This window comes from Corvus cornix, chromosome 14 (assembly GCF_000738735.6).
Source record: "Corvus cornix cornix isolate S_Up_H32 chromosome 14, ASM73873v5, whole genome shotgun sequence".
Classification (NCBI taxonomy): domain Eukaryota; kingdom Metazoa; phylum Chordata; class Aves; order Passeriformes; family Corvidae; genus Corvus; species Corvus cornix.
In genome coordinates, this window is record NC_046344.1 from 6,973,643 (window position 1) to 6,991,627 (window position 17,985).

General features: G+C 52.8%; 2 protein-coding genes across 3 annotated transcripts; one reads left to right on the plus strand and one right to left on the minus strand.

Annotated features, from left to right (window-relative positions):
* Window positions 1-264: 264 nt before the first annotated feature.
* Window positions 265-4,820, plus strand: MIEF2 (mitochondrial elongation factor 2). Its single transcript, XM_039560574.1, is given in 4 exon segments — window positions 265-665; window positions 668-813; window positions 1,287-1,464; window positions 2,476-4,820. Coding segments are annotated over 4 exon segments (1,389 nt in total). The 5' UTR covers window positions 265-646; the 3' UTR covers window positions 3,522-4,820.
* Window positions 4,821-5,885: 1,065 nt separating this feature from the next.
* On the minus strand, window positions 5,886-17,977 carry TOP3A (DNA topoisomerase III alpha). Of its 2 annotated transcripts, none has more exons than XM_039559986.1 (20): window positions 17,650-17,977; window positions 17,042-17,288; window positions 15,577-15,636; window positions 14,954-15,027; window positions 14,253-14,328; window positions 13,622-13,730; window positions 13,206-13,349; window positions 12,538-12,708; window positions 12,224-12,324; window positions 12,016-12,090; window positions 11,819-11,901; window positions 11,492-11,699; window positions 11,143-11,328; window positions 10,844-10,973; window positions 10,394-10,507; window positions 10,148-10,313; window positions 9,551-9,694; window positions 9,150-9,272; window positions 8,184-8,905; window positions 5,886-6,795 (listed from the first exon to the last, which is right to left on the minus strand). In XM_039559986.1, the coding sequence occupies exons 2-20, from the start codon at window positions 17,219-17,221 to the stop codon at window positions 6,617-6,619; spliced, it is 3,045 nt and encodes a 1,014-aa protein (XP_039415920.1). In that variant the 5' UTR covers window positions 17,222-17,288; window positions 17,650-17,977; the 3' UTR covers window positions 5,886-6,616. The 2 variants fall into 2 exon arrangements, with proteins under 2 accessions (XP_039415920.1, XP_039415921.1); XM_039559987.1 differs by lacking the exon at window positions 17,650-17,977 and adding an exon at window positions 17,612-17,639.
* Between the last annotated feature and the right edge of the window lie 8 nt (window positions 17,978-17,985).

Sequence of the window (17,985 nt, forward strand, 5' to 3'; positions counted from 1 at the left end):
CGCACGCGGGGCGGGGCGGGGCCGCGCGCTACTTCCGCGCGCGGGCGGGCGGGCCTCGCGGCGCCGCGCCCCCATTGGCTGGGGCCGCGCCGGGGGCGCGCGGTGAGTGCGGGGCGGGGGGCGCGGGTCCCGGTCCCGGTCCCGGTCCCGGTCCCGGTCCCGGTCCCGGTCCCGGTGCCGGTGCCCGGCCCGGCCGCCTCCCCTCGCTCGGTGGGGTGGAGGGGGGCTCCCCTCCCGGGGCCGCGGTACCGCGGTACCGCCCCAGCGCCGCAGGTGCCTCGCGAGGCTTTGCGGCAGGGCCGGGTGAGGAGCGGGTGACTCTTCCCCGGCGTGTCCGCTCCTTGTCCGGGATGCCCCTTCCTTTCCTGGGCTGTCCCTTCCCGGCGGTACCCGTTCTCTGGGGTGTCCCTTCCTCCCCTGGAATGCCTCTTCCTTCCCTGGGGTGTCCCTCCCCCGGGGTGTCGCTTCTCCGGGTGACCCTTGCTCCCTCGCCGCAGCCAGGCGTCCCGGCGGCGGCGAGAGCCTTTGTCCCGGAGGAAAGCGTGCCAGTGGAACCCCTTGTTCCCCAAGCCCCCTCGTCCGCGCCTGTCCCGGGGAGACAGCTCCCCCAGCCCGGGCTGACACTCCTGTTCTCCGCAGGGCGACCATGGCGGCGTTTTGGCACCAGCGGGCAGGCGGCAGGAGAACGGCGGGCTGGGCAGTGTCATCGACGGGCTGGGCAGCGTGTTCGACGTGCTGCTGGCCAACGCCAGGCTGGTGCTGGGCGTCAGCGGCGCGGCCGTGCTGGCCATCGCCACGCTGGCCGTCAAGAGGGTAAGGCTGGGGCGGGGATCAGAGCGCGGGAAGATGCCCAGAGAACTGGGCTGGCCCCAGTGTGGTGGGGCAAGATGTGCCACAAACCTCGATGTCTGCTCCTGAGCTGGTTCCTTGCATGTGGCACAAATGCCACCGGTGCTGGCAGCAGTGCCATGGGCATGGAGCTGCCCGCTCCCACCCTGTGGGACCATGCATACCTCCATGTTCCGTTTGCCTGGAGCATTTGGGATACAGTATCCCATCCCAAAAGGCACCTGGGACTTAAGTTGTATTTGGGTATCTGTTTCCCACGTAAAACTCGCAGGAACATGATGTGCACCTTTGTGGCCCCCCAAACTGGGTGTTTTTCTGAGCAGAAGCCTTGAGTGGGGCTGTTCTCCCATGTGTGTGCTCCTGAGGGGCTGTTGTCACCCATAATTTGGGGGAAACAAAGACAACAGCTTGCCTGCTTGGGTTTTCCTTCCCTCCAGCTGATCGACCGAGCCACCAGCCCTCGGGATGAAGGCGATCCCAAAGCTGAGCAGAAGTCCCTGGAGGAGAGCTGGCAGGACTTGGCATTGATCAAGACACCACCAAAACCTCCCAAGAAGCAGAGAAGGGAAGACCTCAGCGAGCCTCTGCTCTCTCCAGCTCGGCCTCTGGTGCCAGGTGAGGCTCACAGTGCCCAGTCAGGAAGATCACCTTGATGTGCTCGGGGTGGCTGTGCCGCTGCTCCCGGCAGTCCGGGAGCTCCGTGTTATTTTTAGCTCGGTGTCCGGAAAGCTGACCCGACTGAGCCTGCCCTCCTGGGAGGCTCCTGAGCCACGGCCCCTTTTTAGGCAATGCCTGTGGAAACAGGACCTCTGATAACACCCAGGGTGTCCCGGCCAGCGCTGCAGGGCGGGGGCTCTCGGGGTTTGTTTCCTCTGGAGTGGTGTTGGCTGTGCTCGTTTTCTGGGTCAGCTCTGCCTGCAGGAAGGTGTTCTCGGGACCTGCCACAGACAAAGGCTGCCTTGTCTGGCTGCCCACGGAGATGGTGTTTTTCCAAGTGGGAAACAGGCCCAGCTCGGTCCAGGCCATGTCCTGAGATACTGGACCCAGAGCAGGATCGTTTGTAGGATCCTTGTGTGAGAAGGTGGAGGGGCAGGCACTGATCTTCTGCTGACCAGTGACAGGACATGAGGGAACAGCAGGAGCTGTGTCAGGGGAAGTCTAGGCTGGTTATTAGGAAAAAGGCACTTCCCCCAGAGGGTGGTCGGGCGCTGACCAGGCTCCCCAGGGAATGCTCACGGCCCCAAGGCTGCCAGAGCTCCAGGAGTGTTTGGACAACGCTCTCAGGGACACAGTGGGATTGTTGGGGTGTCTGTGCAGGGCCAGGAGTGGGTCCTTTGTGGGTCCCTTCCAACTCAGCATATTCTGTGATTCTCTGACCCTGGCAGCAAGTCCCTTGCCTGGTTCCCATCTCTAGCTGAGAAGTGAGGCTGGGAACAATCAGGTTTTGAGGTTGGTTTGGGCTCTGGGGGGCTGGGAAGTGCCATTAGCATCAGAGGGCTTGGCGGGGGCCATTGTCACCTCCAGAGGGGTGGCCTGAGAGCTGGGCACCCAACTCATGCTTTCCCCTCTGCTGCTGAGGATTGCAAATGATCTACTCAGAGCTGTGACTTCATTCCTTGCTCACAGATCCCAGGGGCTGCTCTGCCCTTCTGGAGGCTCCTCAGGTCAAGTCCAGCCCTGGGCGCTGCCTCACGCTGCAGGAGAAGCTCCTCTCACACAGCAGCCAGCTGGCTGTGCCCGAGATCCAAGTGTCCCTCGTCCTGCAGCTGGCCAGGAGCATCTGCACCCAACTGCAGAACTTCCTGCGGAGCAAGTGCCCGGAGCTGCCCTTCGGCCGCTTCTTCCTCAGCGGAGCCCTGCTCGACGGCCTCGAGGTCCTGGCAGCTGACCACATCCACCTCATGCTCCCGGTGGTCCTCGACACTGGGCTCTGGAGCCTCATCTCGGGAGAGGACACTGTGGTGAGGAACCCCCAGCACTGGATGATCAAGAGGATTGATCTGGGGTATTTCCCTCGTGGGTGCAGCCCCTGGGACAGGTTCATCGTGGGCCGCTACCTCTCCTCCAGTGTGCTCAACGAGACCCTCCACAAGCTGCTGGTGGCCTCCATCAACTGGCCGGCCATCGGTGGCCTGCTGGGCTGTGCCATCCACCCCGTCGTGGCCTCCCGAGACCTGAAGCTGGAAGTCAAACACGATCAGGTTGAGCTGAGCATCACCCTCTTCCCAGTGGTGGAAATGGAGGACAAGGTTCTTCTGGCTGTTCCTCCTGAAGGACTGGTGGAAAACCTCTGGCTGGAGAGCTTTTACAGGGTGGAGGTCTCGAGGGTGAAGGAGCTGGATGCTGGCGACTCCGGGGCTCGGCAGCTCTGCCTCCGCATCCTGAATGCCGTCTGCAGGAGCCAGCCCAGCCTGCACAAACTGGGCGGCAGCCCCGTGACCCACGTCATCCTGCACCTCAGTGACACTGCTTCAGACTGGGCAGAGGAAAGCCTTGCTGACAGGTTCCAGCAGGTGCTTGAGGAGCTGGTGGCCTACCTGGAGAAAGGGGTCCTGCCTTCCTATTTCAACCCCAAAATCAACCTGTTCTCTGGGCTGTTGGAAGAAGAAATCGATGAGATGGGCTTCGTGCTCTACAGGGCCATGTCTGAGCCAGAGGTCCTGCTGAAGTGACCTGTGTGTCGGGAGCTCCTCAACGTGGGGTGTTGCTCCCCTGCCTGCTGCTCCCTGCTGTGAGGGCTGTGATGCTTCTAGGTGACTAGTCAGTAAGAGGCAAAGTTCTTGCACTTTATGAGAAAAAAAAAAGTTTCCTGTGTGAATAAGACGTGCCTGAGCAGAGGTGGGGGCTGGCAGAAGGAGCCTTTGGCTGGGAGGCTCTGCCAAACCTGGGGTGAGGGCAGCCCACACTCACAGGTGAATTCTGTCTGCTGGGAGCCAAGTGAAGCATGTTTGGTTCCCAGTGTCCTCTGCCTGTCCCAGCTGTCAGGCTCCCCTCATGCTCTGAGACCAGCTGGAGCAGAGCAGCCCCTTCCTGCTGCTGTGTCCTGCAGACCCCTCGGGTGCAGCGTCCTGGGTGGGTCCTGTCACCAGCACTGCACGTGGTCTCACTGTGCCAGCACTTGGGGCAGAGGGGGAGCCTCACCCACCTGTAGGGATTTTGCCAATCCAAAATAAGCCCCGTGGATGATCTGGGTTGTTGTCTGGGTGCTTGATGGTACAGCCATAGCAAATGGGGCTGGGGGTTTATTCCTTGGAAACCCTTCCAGCTGCCAGAAGGGGCGAGCTCAGCCCTACCTCTTTGTTCTGACAGTGTTGGCTCTGCCCCGAGGAAGGGGCCCTTGTCCCATGCAGTGTTTTGCTGGAAGACGTCCTGAAAAAGAGCTGCTGGCCCTGGGGAAGCTCCTGGTTTCAGCTGGAGGCTGCAGCAGGGCTGTGTCCTCTCCCTGGTGGGTGGGTGGCTGCCAGTGTCTGTCTGCAGGTACTGTGTCCCCTCCCAGTCTGTCTGGTCACCTTTTCACACATGTATTGCTGCTGTCTTGATGTCCTTTTTCCCTGGAGCCCCCCGGTATGGGGTGGGGATGCAGGGCAGGAATGATGTTGTGAGCAGAGTGCTTGCAGGAACTGAAGTGGTTTATGCTTTTTATTAAGAAGATATATTTTGTTTGGGTATTTTGTTGGTTTTTTTCTTTTCCTTTGAGTGGCTGCTAGTAGGGTTTGGTCTGGCTCTAGTCCCAGAGCAAAGGAATTTATTCTTATATTTAATGGGAAGAGCTGGTTTTGCACATGGGTGGAGCTGGAGGAATCCTGTGGACTCCACTGTGAGCAGCTGTTGTGGTTTAGGTTTCTTTACAGCTATCTTGTTTATGGGAGGAAAAAAACCTGCTTTTCCTCCCAGTCTGACAATTACTTTGTTCTTCCAAACCACTTCCCAGGTGTTAGTGATGAGAATAAACCTTCCCTGTGCACACTGGTTCTCTGGTGTCAGCTCTGTTTTGTCTCCTTTCCCCTGGTAAGGGCTGAAGTGACCCCCCAGCTGTGGTGGCCTTCTTGGGAGCCACCCAAGGCATGCTCCTGCTGCACGGAGAGCTTGGTGTTGGTAAGATCCCATCCTGCAAAGTCTTCCTCCTCCTCTTCCAAAGCCCTGGACCCACAGAGTGCCTGACTGCCGTGTGGACAGAGCTGTCTGGACACTGAGCTTGTACCACTTACAGGGCTCAGCTGAGCATTGACCAGGGTTAGACTCCTAAAGCTGGTCCTGGCTGATGCCACCTGCTCCCTGTGTCCTGCACAGCTGCTTCCCACTGCTGTTGCCATTCCAGGGTGGCTGGCCAGGCTGCTGCCCTGCTGTGGCTCAGCAACTGCATTCCAAAACCCTGTAATCCTGTTATTTTAGCCCAGGGTGTGTATTCTTAGGCCACGGCTGTTAATGGTGGGAGTGAGGGGTGCAGAGAAATGCGACCCAAATTCTCCTGACTTTCTGCATGGATTTAGGCCCGATAGCAATGGACTGCTGCAGAGTTTCATGCTCTCTTTCAGACCTGTGCTGCTGTGGCTCTGCTTCCAGCTGCCCTCCAAGTGCTCCAGCCTCCTACCCGTCCCCTCAGTGCTGACCCCAGGAACTGCTCCGTGCCCAGGAGCAGGATCCTGAGCAGCACTGGAGGTCCTGGCAGCAGAGCACATAGGAATCCTGTGGATCTCCCTCATTTCATGAACAGAGGAAGCCCCAACAGCGAGGGGAGAGGCAGGCTGGCTTCCCAGGGAACTTCAGTCTGAACTCAGAACAGGAAAACAGAGCCTCCCTTCAGCTCAGCCAGCTCTGTCTGTCCCGGGTCAGCAGATGCAGCTGGTGAGATAAAAAACACTTTTCCCATCTCTTTGTAGCTCACTTCTAAATTACTGTGGGGAATTTCTGCCAAGAAAGCTCCTGTATTGTTTCAGTGATTGGAAAGAGCAAGATTTGGCTGGATGCTTTTACAGTAAAAGCTTCACTGTTTTATGTAGGAAGAAATAATTAGGCAGAATTAAGGTGTCACTGCATCAAATTTAAAATTTAAATAATATTTTAATAAGAAACTTAGTAGTTTGACAAAAATAACTTTCATCAGCTAGCAGCATTACAAAGGCATGTCTCAAAGTTTGAGGAAGAACTTGCCTTCAAATTCAGCGACCATCTAAAATGAAGGTTTTTCCTGAGCACTGCAGCTGAGCTCCTCCCAGGGCAAGCACCAGATCCAGCTCCTCTGCACCTGACCCTCCTTCACTAGCAGGGACAACGCAGGTAAGGGTGACAAAAAAGGAGGAATGTTGCTCAGGTAACATCAACTTAGAAGGGAACTTAAATTCCACACTGTGGAAAGCCAGGGACTGAGCAGAGCTCAGCAGCCCTGGTGTCTGTCCTGGTGGCCCTGATCCAGCTCTTCCCTGTATGGAAAGGGCAGGAACAACCACCAGGATGGTGCAGGGGGACAATCCAGCACAGTTTTGTCCATAGACTCAGCTTCCAAGTGCTTCCTTGAAATGTTCAGACTATCCCAATCTGCTCAGCAGAAGAGCAGCTGGAAACAAAAGCTGGTAGTGGAACCACTTTCCCAAGGTGGTTGAACCCTTGCTGTAACAAATGGCATCCCTTGGCAGGAGCAGCCTGCAATCAGCCCTTCCAAAAAGCACTCAAGGGACTTGTTTCCAGAGTCCAGTTCCTTGTGGCAGAGGTTGCTCCTGCAACAGTTCACAACCCCAGTCCTTCCAGGCTCTCATAGCTCCATCCCAGCTCAGTGGTTCTGAGGGCAGGTTTTCCTTGTGTGCCCAGGCTGGTGGCAAACGCTGCAGGTCCGTGGTTTCTTGGCAGCAGATCCTGAGGAGAGACTGCCTGGTCTCTTGGCCTTGCTTCCCAACCCTCTGGAGTATCCATTGCTGCCGAAGTGGTTCAAAGAATCATCTCCAGAAGGGCCTAGAGATAAACAACTTGAATTTACAGATCTTTGAAAACATAAATAGGTGACAAACACAAGGTAAATTCAAAATAGCAGATGAAGGATTCTCAGATTATTCCTGAACCTACAGTTGCTTCAGACTTGTCTGAACAGTGAAATGTTACCCATTTGTCTTGCAGCATTAGAGACATACGGGAACAGCACAGGGAAAGCTGATCTGCCTGCTGGCATACCCTGGTCTGCAGCTGAAGCAGAAACAAAACATGGCAGAGAAGAACTTGGGGTTTAAGTAGTTTTGAAAACTTGATTTTACCCCTTTAGGCCCAAATGTCTGAGGAGGAGGAGGATCTCTCACAAGACCACATATCTCCCTCTGTACCTGGTTATGTCTCTTTTTTGTCAGCTCTCTCTCTTTTGCATCCTTATTTTGTCATTATTTTTGTTTTCAGCAAGTTTCCACACTCAGTTTCATCTCTGATCAAAGCTCCAGCATGACTTGCCCTTTCCCTGCACCCCTAAACTAGGGCAGAGGGAGCAGCACAGTTTCCCTGTGGAAACTGGATTTCTGGCATGCCAGAATGGGGTTAGAGATGTCCAGAAGTGGTGCCATGGCTCCAACTCTGGACCAAGTCAGTAACAGCTCTCATAAAGCTGAGCACTGTAATTTGGGAAGACAAATTCCCAAACAGACTGTTGGAAAGAGTGCTGGGCTTTATCCAACAAGTCATGGACAGACAGAGGATGAAGTTTACTGCACATAGAAGCCACGCATCCTGCTTGGATGTGTGCTGTGGGGATGTATGCTGCCAGCACTTGGAAAGGTAAGCCAGACTTTGTTGTTAAGAGCAACATCTGAAGCGCTGTAAAGCTGCTGACAGATGTTTTGAAGACAAACCTGACATCTGTTAAATGTATGGACCTCTGGAGATCAGCCAGTTCAACCCCCCTGCCAAGGCAAGGTCACCTGGAGCAGGTGACACAGGAACGTGTCCAGGTGGGTTTGAATGTGTTCAGAGAGGGAGACTCCATCACCTCCCTGGGCAGCTGTTCCAGAGCTCTGCCACCTTTAATGTAAAGAAGTTCCTCCTCATGTTGATGTCAAGCTTGTAGTGTTTTAGTTCCTGGCCATTGCTCCTCATCCTGTTGCTGAGCACCACAAAAAAAAGTCTGGCACCATCCTCTCAGCACCCACCTTTGAGATATTTATATGCATTAGAGATCCCCTCTCAGTCTTTTCTTCTCTAGACTAAACAGGCCCAGCTCCCTCAGTCTTTCCTCATCAGAGAGATGCTCCAGACCCTGCATCATCTTTGTGGCCTCCACTGGACCCTCTCCAGCAGCTCCTTGTTTTGTTCAGCTTAAGAAGAGCCTCCAGCCCTTGTGCCTCCCCCCAGCCCGGCCATACCTGGTGCCACGTTCTCATCTGCCCACTGGAAGAAGCCGCACTGCTGCTCGCGGGGCTTGGGGCAGGTGTGGAACTGCCGCCCCTTGTTGGGCCCGTCCTTCTGCACGGTGCGTGTCACGGCAGGCTGGTCACAATTGCACACTGCGCCACCTCCAGCATCCCGGCTGCTGCTTCCCAAGGGCTCTCTCCCTCCTCCTGGGCGCTGGAATCCCGCTGCAGCTCTTCCAGCGGTGGGCTGGAGCTGCATGGAGCTGCGGGGAGCTGCGGTGCCTCCATCCTGTGGCTGCTCGTCAGCCCAGAGGAAGAAGTTGCAGGTGCTGGAGCTGCACTTGTAGAACTGGCGGCCGCGGTTGGGGCCGTCCTTGCGCACAGTCAGCAGCAGCGCCTCGCTCCCGCAGTTGCACACCACAGCATTCCCATCGTCTGGAGCGACTGGAGGAGCAGCCCTGGGGGTCCTGGAGGAGTTGATGGAGAGCAGGTGTCCCCGTGCTGGGTTTGAGGTCCCCCTGGCTTGCCTGCTCTCACTGCTGGCTCTGTTCAGGGAGTGGTTGGCCTGCAGGTGATGCCCGGGCTGGGTGGTGGACAATGCAGGTTGGGATGATCTGTGCAAGTACTTAAGGTCCAAGAGCTCTCTCAGCATCTCATCACAGCCTCCAATGCAGCCAACGAACTCCAGAGGCATCACAGGGGGAACGCTGCCTTTCTTGAATTTAAATTTCAGTCTGCAAGGAAAGGAAGAGTCAAAGTCTCCCAGTTTCTCATCAACAGACCTCAATTTAAACTTGAATTTTTATTTATTGTTTTGATTCTGCTATATGGAGACTAGTTTCCCCAACCCCTCTTCTTTCCATCCCCAAGCCAAGTGCTACTCCAGCTTTCCGAGACTGGAATGGAAAATGGTTGTCCAGCCTAGCCCATGGAAGTCTCTGCCCCAGTGTCCAACAGGGGATAACTGGCATGACCCACCTGTGAACTGGATGGGGTTTACACACATCACAGATGCTCTCATCCCTGGTCACATCCAGCACGAAGTCAGGGAACCAGACTGCAGTTTTACAGGCTGGATAGCCCATGCAGCTGAGGTAGAACCTGCCGTGGGACAAAGGCACTGGATGAGGAAAAGGCAAAGTCAAGACAGTCAGGGATCCATTCCTGTGTCTTCTTAGCCGTCAGAAATTGTCAAAACTGCAATTTTTAAGGGCAAATACCCACTTGACAAGAGGTTCAGCTGAGTCCACACAGCTCATGTAGCTGGTGGAGTCAGCAAGCTGCAGCCCAAGGTTTCCAAGCTTTTACCAAAGGAGGTAAATGAATGCCTGGAGAAACACAAACCAACACAGGAGGCTACAAGAGGGAAGGTCACCAACCCGCCATTCTTCCTGGTCTTCACGACCATGTCACTCTTGCACTGGGGACACTTCCGAACAGAAACAGGCGTTTCTGGGTATACCTCATCCTGCTCTGGAATTTCTGCAGCTTCTCCAAAATACTGAGCCAGGGCCTGGTCCAACCTGTGAAGAAATGAGCAGAGCATCCTGTGTGTCCCTGCAAGGAGCAATCAGGTGCTGCAGTGACTCAGAGCCTGCTGCCCCCCACACAGCCCCTCTGAGCATCTCCACGAGTACACTGACTCAGCGCCACATTTCTGGAACAGGAAAGGTGTGGGTACAACATGAGAGGTCAGTGCATGCTGCCATCCCCAAATTTAATCTTAACTGCTCATCCTGGTTTAAACCCTTAGCTGTCAGGAACTCCTGACAGCGTGCCAGGCTGCGAGTCATCCTTTCCCATGCAAGTGCCTATACACAGGGGGCAGAGCTCCAGGGAAACAGTGTGACAGGATCCCTCATTCCAGGGAAACAGTGTGACAAGGTCCCTCACTCCAGGCTGAGCTTCAGATGAGCAGCCAGCAGCTCCCAGCAGAGCAAAGCAAAAGGAAGAGGGAGGGCAAAGGCAGGACTCACTTGTTGGCTCTGGCCACAGCTTCAATGAAGACTTGCTTGTACTTTTGGACCTGCTGGTGCAACACTACAGATTTGTCTTTCTTCCCCTCACAGATCAGTTTTAGATCAGCCTCCAGCTCAGCTCGAAGGTCAGGCTTGGACATCTCGTAGCCCATGGAATCATAGCCTGAGGAATATATGGAATGGTAAGCGAAAGGAAGGAGCAGGTGAAGGACCCTGCCATCTTTGTAAGGGCTCTTCCCTCACCTTCCACCAGCCCCATGCCCAGGTGGCCGGGCAGGAAGCGCTGATCTGCTGTAAGCCCCACGTACATCCGCGTCTTGATCGTCTCGATGTGCTCGGCATGGGTGGCATCAGTCCCTGGAAGCAGAGAGATATCAGTCAAATCAAGGGCCAAGGAGTGATTTCCCCTGTGCCCAGGGACAAGGACACAACTTATGGTGAGGAGCAGCACTGCCCTGGTGCCCCACTGGCACTGAGGCCAGCAAGCTGCTGGTGGCACACCCTGGACATGAAACTGCCCATCTCCCTGGGTACTGGAGGTGCTCTGCAGGCTCCTGAGGATGTTTGGACTTTGCCCTTTATATCCCTTTATTATGCACATTTAAGTGATTTCTTATCTACAGCAACATTTGGAGAATTCCCTGGGGAGAACTCCCTCTGCCAAGAGCGAGAGGCCACGCTGCCCACACTGACCAATGCCGTGTTTTTCCATGAGAGCAATGAGATCTGCTTCTGTGAGGAGCAAGGGAGGACTGGTTTCCCCATCCACCATCTCCACCGTGGTGGGCTGAAAGCGAGACCCCTTCTGATACAGCGGGATAACCTGAAGGGAAGGAGAATCTCTTTGAAAATGCTTCCTGGTCCATTCACTCAGGACAAAGGCTCTGAGTGAAGCGGCCAGAAATGGTCAAAAGATGTTTTTCAGAGAAGTCTGAAGTTGGCAGTGAAGTGCTACTTCAGCCTCTCCCACTTATGTCACTCAAGGGGATTACCTTATCACTCCACTTGTCGTAAGGATATACTTCCAGGTAATTTCGGGCCAGGATCATGAGTCCTTGAGCAATGAATTGCTCGTTGGCAATGTCGATCTCCACGGTTGTTTCCTGTCCTTTGGCATCTTGAGAGCAGCAAGCCAAGAAGTGGCGCACGATGAATTCGTAGAGTCTCTGCTCATTGCCCTGAGATCGAACAGTGGGAAGGGTCAGTGTCCTCCCAGGTTAACAAGACATCACAAAATCAGTGGGAACTCAGGTGAGGATTTTCTGCTAATGACCATGTTAAGACTTTTATCTTTATTTATCAAGCAACACAATCCATCCAGCTCCCTCTGGTTATACCCACCTGCAGGTTGCTGGTGTATTTTGTGGGGTGAATGGGAGGGTGAGCCTGATCGGATTTGGTTCCACTCCGAGGGGTTGGCCCACCCTGATCCAAAATCCTCTGTGCAAACTCTCCCCAGTTTGGGTCCTGTGTTTGCTGTTCTACCAAAGCAGAGAGGTTCAGCTCCTTGGGGAAAATATTGGTCTCGGTTCGGGGGTAACTAATGAACCTTAGGAAGAAAGACAGGAGAGCACTTTGAGAATTGCTCCAAGACGCTTCCCATTTTGGACAAAAGGCCATTTACTTTTAAAAGAATTAAGTTTACCAAGCCAAGTCTTGCTTTCTTACCCTTTAGTATAGAGTTTTTCTGCTAATGTCATCGTTTCCTTTGCATTTATTTTCAGTTTGCGGGAAGCCAATTTTTCCAGTTCCTGCATTGGGAAGAGCCAGAAAACCCAAAAGTATTAGTGGATAATTCAGAGCAGTGAGTAAAACATCTGTTCAAAGTTCTTTTCAGAGAAATTCTTCCCAGAGTTCAAACATACCACAGTGTCCAGGGGCAGGGGCCTCCATTTGCTCTTTGGCTTGCTCACAACATCAACAACAGTCGCTACTGGATCCTAAACACAGTAAACAAAACCCACATCTCCTTTAGGAGTTTACACAAACTGTTCTTTAAAAGTCTTGAACAAGACAGATACAGGGAATGTTTGGCTGAATCTGGATTATGCAACTATTTACAAGCTTTCCTACCTCCATACACATCTGGTAAAGGACCAGGCACGCTGTGTGATTGAAGAGCCGGTTCCTCTTCCAGTTGAAGACCACGCTGCCATCTTCATGGTTGTGGGTCACTGTGATGGACAACAGAGCTGGCTGATAGAGGAGCCACAAAATGGAAATACCACAAAGGCACTTGGAAACCTTCCAGCTCTGCTCAGTGGTCACGGCAGAGGAAGAGGAAACCACCTCTGCCGCATTTGGTGTTTGTTGCGCCAATGTTTTTCCTTTCTATCCACATCAAACCCTCCAAGATGGAGCCCAGGGCTGTGTTTCCCCAAACATACCCTTAATTTTGAAGAAGGCTTCAGGAACAAAGGCCTGGATGGCTTTGAAGCGTTCAACTACAAATCCCAGTGTTGGGAACTGGCAGCTGCCGTAGCTGATGAGCTGATCTGCTAAAATATCAGGGAAGATCTTCCGCAGCCTCAGAGTCTGGAATCTGGTGAAGGCAGCACCTGAGGAAACAGAATGGGCACCAGAACTGAATAGTACAACGTTGAATGATAATCACAGCACTTCAGATCCTTTTAATAATCTGAGCATTAATTTTACTCTGTTTAATACTCAGTTGAAGAAGCTTGTCAGTATTGCACGAACTATAAACTTAATATTTGCTTAAAGGAGAGATTTCCTCATTTCAGGAAGAATTTCTTCACAGAAAGGGCTGTTAAACATTGGAATGGACTGCCCAGGGAGGTGGTGGAGTCACCATCCCTAGGGATGTTCACAAAACAACTGGCTGTGGCACTCAGTGCTCTGGTCTGGTTTACAAGGAGGGGACTGTCACAGGTTGGACTCAGTCTTGGTGTTGATGATTCTCTGATTCAAAGAGCACATTTCCCGTAAAACACAAAATGTCATTTAGTTGTATCTGATCTAAAAATCAGGTTTATGACACTACAGAGAGCATTTCTGCCTTGTGTTGAGGTTGCAGTAACAGATGTTCACGTACCTATCCTGAGGTCCAGCTCCTGCCTGACGTCGACGGCATCGCTCGTTTTTTGGTCGGGCTGGGTGAGGTTCTCGCAGGCTGATCTGACAGCATGAAGTGTGATCTCGGAGAAGCGGGCTCGGAAAACCTGGAGGTTTGGCTTTACTGCCAGATACACACAGAAGAGAAATCAGAGTGACTCAAACACCAACGGAAAGGAGCAATTAATAAACAGCTATTGTTGAGAGAGTGTGCTGTCAACTGATTCTACAGCTTTCCAACAGCTGGATGCATTTCTGATCTATCAGAGCCACATATTGATCAGAATTAGCCAGCATTTAACCTGGACACAATAAAATTGAGAATTTTCCTCTGCTAAAGGAGTTGTTGAACCATCAGAACATTAAAACTCAGACTGATGAAGATGCTCTACACACCAGCTCTACACACATGGATGATCTCAAAGCCGATGTTCTCTCCTTCTCGATCACAGTCAGTCCAGATCACCAGGGCTTGGCACTGCTGGATTTCTCGTTCAAGGGTTCTCTGAGAGGAGAAAAACAACACAAGGAGAACATTCCAGGCTGCTTGCTTTGTCATTTAATTTCAGAATGACTCACTGAACACGAAACGCAACGTGTATCCATGGAGATGGGTTGTTGCAATAACATCTTGTTATTGTGTGTCTCAGGAGATCAGGCAGCTTTCAAAAGATTTGAGTCATTTATTTACATCTAATTCTGTTAAAAGCTTGGCTTGGAGTGAGATGTACCACAATCTGTTTTCTAAAAATGTCTTTTTCTATAAAACTGAGACACAATCACCGATTCCACCTTGTTGGAAAAAAACATTTCTATTTTTAGCTTTAGCACTACTTGTACATGAGAAGAAGAGTTTCAATGTCACAAATGAACAGCATATATAGTCCTAGGAAATGTAGGAGGAATCTGCTAAACTGCAGAAATTTGAATGTTAAGGACAAAGATAAGATCATCCTTCTGTCTGGGACAATATTTGTTTAACCAACCCCTGAGCTCAGTTTCAAGGAAAGTCTTAACCATGATGTACCTTGATATCCAGGTAATTTTCAGGGCAATACTTCTCAATTTCAGCATCAAAAAGAGCTAAAGGGTTGCAGCTATGCCTGGAAAACAGAGGACAAACATGTGTGCATCACATAAACTAAAACACACATTTGTGAGACACTAACTGGTGCTCTCCAAGTACTGGAATTAATGTATTTTATTACAGGCCTAGTCTCAGACAATGCAGAGCTCACATGAAATGCTGAGTAACATTTAAAAGCAACAGAATGAAAAATCAGCCAGAGATAACAGCAAATCTGGAAGGCAACAAGCAGCTTCTCCTATTTGAAGCCCAGAGAACAAAAGGAGGTAAGGCAGAGAAAGAACCTTGCTTCCCAGAACAGCTCCTAGCTGAACAAAGAACACATAACCATCCCATTTTGGAATCAGTTAAATTCCCTGCCTTGATGTATTTTAACCAGTATTACATCTTTAGGATTTTTTAGCACTCTGAAGACAGGAATTTGAAACAATATTTTGGCTGTTTCGTATAAAATTTGGAACTTATCACCCTGCTCTGAGTTAGAGTCCCTCCCTGCCCCCTTGTCTTTGAGGTTGCCGTGTCCCAAGGCTGTGTGAAGGAGGTGCTTGCAGTGTTGAGGATGAGAGCAGGAGGTGACAGGCCCTTCTTGTGAAGGGCAAGAGATGACAAAGCCCTTCCTGCCAGGGGCATGAGGTACCAACCATTTGCGAAATGGCATGATAAAATCATGAGCCAGTAAATGTCCTGACACGGATGTCATCACCATGGTAACGTTCTGCAAGAGACAGAGCAAGGAAATTAGTGCCCATCACTCACCAAAAACTACCCACAGCCCCCAAATCTCCCTTGGGTTCTCAATTTACATTATTAGTGACACCTTTCTCCTGTTAATCATGGAATGGTTTGGGTTGGGAGGAACCTTAAAGCCCATTCACTGCCACCTCCTGCCATGGGCAGGGACACCTTCCACTATCCCAGGTTGCTCCAAGCCCCATCCAACCTGGCCTGGGACACTTCCAGGGATGGGGCAGCCATAACTAATACATCATAACAAGCTCTATCCATGGCCTTATCCTCAGTTTTTGTAGGAAGCTCCCAATTCTAAACAGCAATGTGGTTTTGACTGACATAAAACCAGAAAGCTGAAAGATTTAGAGCAACAAAACAGGTGGCTGAGCCAAGAAAACAACATCTGACTTTTCCTTATCTCTGGGCAGAACATCCCCATGGCTGGAGCTGTGTTTTGTAACTCCTGACAAATGGCTTTTATTAATTAGTATTTGTACTTCATTAATCCAGCAGCAGATTGAGAGAAAACTCTTACCTGGCCAAACATCTGGTAGTCGTATTCATAGATCTTGTTGAACTTGGAAAACCCTTCTCTCTGGAAGGAAAAGAATTCCTGAGTTTCTGGCTTTTAACAGAAAACAAACTCTTAATTTTTTTTTAATTAATTTTTTAACAAGAAACAAATCCATCCCATCTCGCTTTATCCACACTGGGATGGAGGCACAGGGCAAAGGAAAACCAGGTACTGGAGCTAACAGGAATTGCAGCAAGGGGATGGAAATCTCCTGTACCATTTATGGAGACACTGAAACGGTGATTTCCAAAGTAAGAGGATTTTAAACCATTCCTGAGGGTGATTCCACGGTTATCTCCCCATGGATAATGAAGAACTGATTTGTTTAATGGGGCTGGCCAGTGTTCAGGAACTCCTGACAAACACCTGTCCTGTTCCAAGTGACAAGTAGTGTCCCCAGGGTTACCTCCCACCTAAATGGGACTCATGGAAGTTTCTAGATTCTGTATTTGCTGTTTTTACAGAAGCAGGATGATTTCTTCATTGGGACTGTCAGCGCCCAGGTTCTCAATAACACCTTTTATTCAAATAAAGGAGGTTGGAGCCATGTGGGGGTCAGCCTTTTTTCCCAGGTAACAAGTGACAAGATGAGAGGAAGGAGCCTCAGGCTGTGCCAGGGAAGGTTTAGGTTGGACATCAGGAAGAATTTCTTCATGGAAAGGGTTATCAAGCATTGGAACTGCCCAGGGAAATTTGGAGGCACCACCTCTGGAGGTATTCAGGGAGTGACTGGAAATGGCACTCAGTTCTCTGGGCTGGGTGACAAGGTGGGGATTGGTCACAGGTTGGTCTTGATGATCTCAGGGGTCTTTTCCAACCTCAACGATTCTCTGATTCTGGTCTAGAAGCACCTTCTAGTTCCTAAGTTTGGAAACAGCAGGTGATTATGCAAACTGTTAACGGTCACAACCCAGAGCAGCAGGGAGGAGAGATCTTTCAATTCCTCTTCTCCAAACCATAGCCTGTTTTTGCTTTATTTGGTGAACTCCAGTAAACCCTGACGCTGATGCTGCAGAAGTGGTGCTTTTGGATAGGAAAATGCATGCCAATGGGTGGTGTCAGTTTCTGAAGCCTCTGAAATACGCTGCTAACCCAGGAACGACCCAGAGGGCCCTCACCATGGAGCTCAGTGCCTGGGGAAGGCAGCCTGGGCAGAGGGAGCTCCCACTGGACTTAAACCACAAGGATCTGAGACTCCCAAATACATTTGGGCAAGCGGTGTTCATCCACAGAACAAAGCCATTCTTGTACCCTCGTGTGTTCAGAGACACAAACAGTGCCAAGTGTGGCACGTGCTGACGTGAAGTGTCCATGCCAAGCTCTGCCAAGAGTGCTGGGGCTGCCGCACATGCCATGGACCCTCCCCAGCCAGCTAAGCCACTCCTGTCCGTGTACCAGGGAGCAGCACCATGTGGGGTGTTCCTACCCGCCGCATCCTGCTGTTGGAGAGCAGGTCAGCGATCCCTCGGGCAGCATCGTTCTTCTCCGCCACGCACAGCACCTTGCGGATCCTCTGCAGCGCCAAGTCCTCGGCGGCCCGCGAGAAGAAGCGCCAGGGCTGGGGCAGCATCCTGCCCCTGGTAAACAGCCGCACGTAGAGGTTCATCACAGGAGGTAAAGCCAGCTCCCGCGGGGACAGGGCATGCTGCTGCTCCGCGTCCGGGGGCCGGATCCTGCCGGCATGGAGAGAGATGGTTGATGTCACCGCTCGGCCGCTCAGCCTTTAACCAGCCACGCCGGGAGGCTCAGGGCAGCCCCCCCGGCGCCGCACGGGGATGGAGAAGGCGTCACCCTCCTCCGGACACAGCTGTCGGGGGGTCCCGCATCCTGTCCCTCGGCCCTCTCCTGCCCTGCAGGGGCTGCCCTCTCCCCCTACGGCCGGGGCAGCGCAGCCCCCTCGCCACCCCTGATCCCCCCGGGCTGTCCCTCAGCTGGGGCAGCCCCCTCCCTCTCCCTTCCCCTTCCCTTCCCTCTTTTCCCCCCGTTCCTCCCTCACCGGCCGATCTCCCGCGCTCTCCTGTCGCTCCCCCTTACCGTCACGTCCTGCCGTAAAGCGCAGCCGCGGCTGCGGCACAGAACTACAACTTCCAAGATGCCCCGCGGCGTCCCCTGTGTCCCCTCCCGCCGCGGCCCCGCCTCGATTTTCCCGCCGCCGCTGGGCCCGTCCCAGGATCGGTAACGACAAAGGGCGACGACGGTAAAAATAAACAACTCCAGCTGAGGAAGAGGAGGAGGCGGTGGCCTCGCTTCCTGCCGGCGGGGTCGGAGGCCGCACGTCATGTGACTCCAAGATGGCTGCGGGGCCGTGAGGAGGCGGCGGCTCCGGCCATGGAGGCGGCGTGAGGGGGACACGGGGCTGCGGCTGCGGCG

Excerpts from the sequence above, each read along its gene's own strand:
- TOP3A (XM_039559986.1), bottom strand. The coding sequence starts at position 17,221 with ATGAACCTCTACGTGCGGCTGTTTACCAGGGGCAGGATGCTGCCCCAG. Across the intron at positions 14,329-14,953 it reads ATCATGCCATTTCGCAAATG|GCATAGCTGCAACCCTTTAG; the intron begins GTTGGTACCTCA and ends TCTGTTTTCCAG. Across the intron at positions 11,329-11,491 it reads AATACACCAGCAACCTGCAG|GGCAATGAGCAGAGACTCTA; the intron begins GTGGGTATAACC and ends GTTCGATCTCAG.